The sequence below is a fragment of the Lottia gigantea genome, assembly GCF_000327385.1.
Source record: "Lottia gigantea unplaced genomic scaffold LOTGIsca_14, whole genome shotgun sequence".
In the NCBI taxonomy this organism is placed as follows: domain Eukaryota; kingdom Metazoa; phylum Mollusca; class Gastropoda; family Lottiidae; genus Lottia; species Lottia gigantea.
The window spans coordinates 3,817,185-3,822,227 of NW_008707617.1; the positions used below are offsets into that span (position 1 = coordinate 3,817,185).

The window sequence follows — 5,043 nt, forward strand, 5'->3', positions numbered from 1 at the left end:
ATTTCTGTTTCACAATATATTGAGTAAATCATTAATTTTCTCATAGGTTTTAACGCGTGAATCAAAGTTGGCCTGTAAAGTTGCTTCATTCCATAAATGTCTAGTTGTGAATATATCTTTCTGAATTGATTTACCATACAAGGAATTACCTAATAATTTCATGCAATTACTACCCACGATATTACCTTCTCGTTTATATTTATTTCTTAAATCTCTCAAAATTAAAATATAATCTCTATAGGGTGGAGTTTTAAAATTTTCTTCGTAAACTATACCATCTAATATTCTAATTATTCGTCCATCGACTTTCACTATTTCTTGAATATCGACCGATGTTAAAACGTCGTGAACCTGAACCTGATTTTGTTACCAGTTTCCTTTTTACCTTCTGTATTCGTGAAAGTGATTTTATCTTTAGCTGGTATCGGTTGGAAGAACATGTTTTTGGGATAGTCAAACCACACTGTTAAAATAGCTGTTCTAGGTCTGATTTTTTGTTTATTGAAGAGTTTTACAAATTCTTTTTCTTCTTCTGGTAGAAACGGTCTTCCACTTTCGGCTCTTGGATATTCACTGTCTAAATCCGACATGGCGGAAGCGTATAAACCGTTAGCATCAAATGCCATTAGTTTAGTACATTCTATTTTTTTAAGTCTCGAATGAACTTCCGTTTTGTCTTTTGTGCTTGCGCTGTATTCTTTGGATAAATCAATTATGTTATTACTTTCACTTTGTGAAATTTATTCCTTTAATACGTTACAAATTTCATCCATTTTGTTCGTTTCAAATGATTTTCTATTTGCCGAAACACTTCCTCCTTTAATAGATCGTCTGATAAAATTTCTTATAAAAGGATTTGTGTGCGAATAAACTTTTTCTATATTTTCTTTTTCGGTATGTTTCGCAACCATTCTAGTAGTTTCATACCATTCTTCTTCCACCATTTCTTTATCGTAATGATATAAATAATACCAACCCTTTAAAGATAAAGATGGAGCCGTTAGATTATTAGACATATTCTGGTTTACAACTTCTTTCGTGACTTGGTTGTATTTTATCAAACAAGCTCCCAAACAGAGAGTGTCTCTCTTGGCGTAAGGTTCCCATTCGTGTCTCAATTCCTCCCAGTTGTCTCGCGTGTATTTAGCGATATCTACGTCGGCAATCTTTCTCAAATTCGCGGGAAGATTGGAAGAATTTCCCCATGCAGCCAAACTAGAGGATTCGTGTTGGTAGGAACACGTGAAATTAATATGTTGTAAATAATTACCCGTTATTTCTTTCTGTCTTTTCCATTTTTTCTGTAAATCTTCATCCGTGTATGGATTAGATAAAGGAAAAGATAGAATTCCCCTGGGTGTTTTTAAAGGGCAATGCGTTAGTTTTTTTGCATTTTTAAGCACGATCCCGTTGTCGAATCCACTGCCGTTATGAGAAATTAATATTAATCTCTTTCTATCATATTGACCTAAATATTTCAACATTTGATCGATGCAATCTGTACCTACAAATATTTCTACTACATTCATTAGTTTATCATAAAATTCTTCTGGAATGGGATCTGACGGCTTTAAATCTGGAAAGAGATTATTTATTCTGTTTAACATTTTCCTTAGTTTTTCTAAATTAATTAAAGTGCAGGCATAAGGAATTGCTCTTCGCGTGTCTTTTTCTGAATACGTTTCGCAATCCCAAGCGAAAGGTGAAACCTGTGTTACTGCGTTGTCGTCTCTACACGTTTTCCACACCTGTTCGTAATTGTCTTCTATTTCTTGAATTCCCAAACTTTCTTGGCTTCTTCTAATCAAACAGAAATGCGAGTTGTGTAAGTACAAAACCCAATCTAATTCATCGTGAACGTCTCTGGGGTGAAAATGTCTGTTTTTGGGATTATAAATTTGAAACGAAGTGTTAAATTTCTTGTTGAATTCATTCATTCTAGCACAAGTCATCACTCCTTTTCTATTTGCTTTTGAAAACCCGTTGATGTATTCTTGAAATTTACACGTTAAATCTTTGTTCAAAACACGAATGACGCATTTGATAAAACAGTGACCATCTGTAGGTATGTAACAATTTTCGCCTTCGTATTCATTTATCTTTTTAAGTAGATCAGTTCCTCCTCTACCAACTCTCGATCTTTTGATTTCTTGGAAATTGTCTTTCATTAAAATTATTTTTCCTGTAAAATACCAATCGGAAGCATCGGATTTTTTGTCCATATTTGAAAAGATATTGTGAAAAGTTTTGGCATTGAAACCGAGGAGTGACATGTATTGTCTGTGATTCCCTTCCTCGACTATCTCTCCATCTATTTTAATTTGTCCTTTGAATGTTTTAAATTTATCAGAGATAGCCTTGATAACATCGGAAAATAGGGCGTTTACTATCAATGTTTCATCAAGTTCGATTTTATTCATATTTTTTTAAGTGTATATTTTTGATTATTTCTTTATTTTGACCGCTGATATTTCTGTATGGAATTTGTCCAAAATTTCATTGAATTCTTGTAATTCTTCAACTGTTATGTTCTTGTCTTCTCTCGATCTTTCGAAAAAGATGTACAATTGATTAAGATACATATTCAAGATATCCGTTTTCTTTTTATAATGAGCTTTCTTTTTGCTCGTGAAACCTATAGCAATCAAGCCACAAGATGAAGTTTGAATAGCAGTAATTGTGGCCAATACAGTTGGGACAAGTACAGGAACCATTAACCCACCAGTCACGGCCGTTGCAAGTGTTGTTCCTATCGTTAGAACTACACTCGCTGTTTTGAAAACAGAATCGATTCTACTCCATGTTTTCCTGCATGAATTGTACTGTCTTAACTTTATTTTCAACTCTTCTTGTTTGTCTATCATGTATTGTTGTCTGCTTTCGAGTTCCATTTTTTAAGTCGTTAAATTAAGTGAATTTCCGATAAATGGAACCACGGAATATCGTATGGAGACTCCTTGTTTGGCCTAGCATTATTATATTTGCGGGTATTAAAAGTAAAAACATTTACGCGTACTAACGACATTTCTTTTTTCGTATGGTCCTCTTTAAGATGATAGGAATATTTTCTTTTTTCTTTTTCGATGTTTATCTTGGCTCTAGAAATAAAACCACCACCTTCAAGGATGGAGTCGGAACCTTCGGCAAACGAAAAATGTACTATAAACTCTCTTTCTTGTTGACTTTTATGAACATCGATCGAGGTGTATTTTCCACCTAAAACAAAATACAGTTTTACGTATTCAAAGTCTGTTGTTCGTAAAAACTCGTGACTGCTCGATTCTATTGGTCCGGTACGTATACGGGTATTATAAGTGATGGTGGAATTTTGACAATGTTGGTTAATGGTGGATTTTCCGTCTCCAATATCATATCCAAATCTTTGATTCCAATGATATCCTTATCATTTTCTACTTCCATTTTAAAGGTGTCTACATATTTACCATTTTTCGTTTCAATTTCCTGATCCCTTTTATCAATCAAACGTATATTCTCTTCCAAATTACCATCATTGAATAATTAAATATGTTTGACGCCGGTTTGTTTGAAGACTACTTTATTGACTTTAACCTTCATGGGAAACTCTATTTGAATCAGACAATTACCTCGAAAAGAAAACTCTTGCGTTTCGCCGATATCGAATACGTTTTTAGGTTCACCATATGCGAGAGAACCCACTTTTATTTCTGCTTTGAATCCGTATTTGTTTGATTTATAAATTTGGTCTTTTCTATCGAAGACAGTATCACTTTCGAATGGTGGTTGAAATAATACGATTTGTCCGTGACAATAGCTTCTAATTTGCTCAACTTTCTCTCTTGTCTCAAAAAATTGTCATGAATTCTAGATACAAAAAGATTGACCTGTTCTTTAATATAATTTTTCATATCATCTCGAAATTTATTTTGAAGAAAGTTTTTAATCACACCCACTTCTTTTTCTAATTCGTCCGTGATTTTAGTATCCAAAGCAGTCAATTGTTGTTTCAACGTATCTTTGTCAATGGGAAGTGTGTTAATTATATCTTGAACATCTGATTTTTGCTTCGCGATCTTTTCGTTCAAATTGGATATCGAATTTTGTAACTCGGTTTTGTCCGCGGTCTTGTCTAGTTCTGCTAGCAATTCACCAAGTTTTCTTTTCAAAGCGGTTAGTTTTCGTTTCAATCTATCCTCGTTTACATTTGGGTTGTCTATTAAACGTTGGACGTCTATTTTTACCTTCGTAATCTTATCGTCTAATTTAGATATCAACTGACTTGTTTTATCCACTTGAATAAGACGTTTGAAACTCGTTAACTCTTGTTGTAGTTTGGGTTCGTCCACAAGATTTTTAATATTTCGTCTGATGAATCTTTTCACGTCATTTATTCTATTTTCAACATGGTCCTTATCTATTTGAATTGCGTTTATTTGATCCCGTAAATATTTCTTGTTCACGGCATCGTTATCGTTTCCTGGAAACTTTAAATTAGTTATTTTGAAATTGTTCATATCGATATCCCCTTGTAAGGTGTCTCCGATTTGATCCACGAAAAAAGGTTTCGCTTTGTTTATAAACGCCGTAGAACTCATGGGATTTTTAGATTCTAGAGGTAAAGACCCTAATCCAAACTTGTTTGCCATTTTTATTGAGTTAAATTTATTATAATTTCTTCAAACTTTTCTCCCAAACTCAACCGATATAAAACCCAAAGCGACAGCTGTCCACACAGCTTTTGTCCTGGCATTTGAATTTGAAACGTAGAACATTTGATTGGTTTGCTAGTTAATTTCGTTATCTCTTCTGTCGGTTCTAGACCGAAAGAATCAAAGAAATAAAAGTTATTCGAAGAATCTTTGTGTAAAGCAGAGTGATGAACTCCTTTTTGATCCGACGTGTGAATGTTTGAGATGGCGTAAAATTTACCTTTCTTGTATTTCAGTTCATCAATTTCATCTCGCATGCAATAATAAAACGGCGAGACGTTCAACTCCTTGGCCCATTTCACAAGTTGAAAATTTGTGGTCGTGTCTTTTCCGTATTTATCGAGAAATGCATTCA

At 33.7% G+C, this 5,043-nt stretch overlaps 3 protein-coding genes across 3 annotated transcripts in view; all 3 read right to left on the reverse strand.

Moving 5' to 3' along the window:
• Nucleotides 1-9: 9 nt before the first annotated feature.
• Nucleotides 10-590, reverse strand: LOTGIDRAFT_157636 (hypothetical protein; the record flags this gene model as incomplete). The annotated part of the gene is made up of 2 exons (XM_009049836.1): nucleotides 10-317; nucleotides 386-590. The coding sequence occupies 2 exons, from the start codon at nucleotides 588-590 to the stop codon at nucleotides 10-12; spliced, it is 513 nt and encodes a 170-aa protein (XP_009048084.1).
• Nucleotides 591-740: 150 nt separating this feature from the next.
• Nucleotides 741-2,420, reverse strand: LOTGIDRAFT_157637 (hypothetical protein; the record flags this gene model as incomplete). The annotated part of the gene is made up of 1 exon (XM_009049837.1): nucleotides 741-2,420. One exon carries the CDS (start codon nucleotides 2,418-2,420, stop codon nucleotides 741-743), a length of 1,680 nt encoding a protein of 559 aa, XP_009048085.1.
• A 1,260-nt stretch (nucleotides 2,421-3,680) lies between these two features.
• The window catches only part of LOTGIDRAFT_157638 (hypothetical protein), a gene marked incomplete at both ends in the record, with an annotated part of 2,407 nt that continues 1,044 nt past the window's right edge, over nucleotides 3,681-5,043 (reverse strand). The window contains one exon of the mRNA XM_009049838.1: nucleotides 3,681-4,588. Coding sequence (XP_009048086.1) covers nucleotides 3,681-4,588 — 908 coding nt within the window. The remainder of the gene's footprint in view (nucleotides 4,589-5,043) is intronic.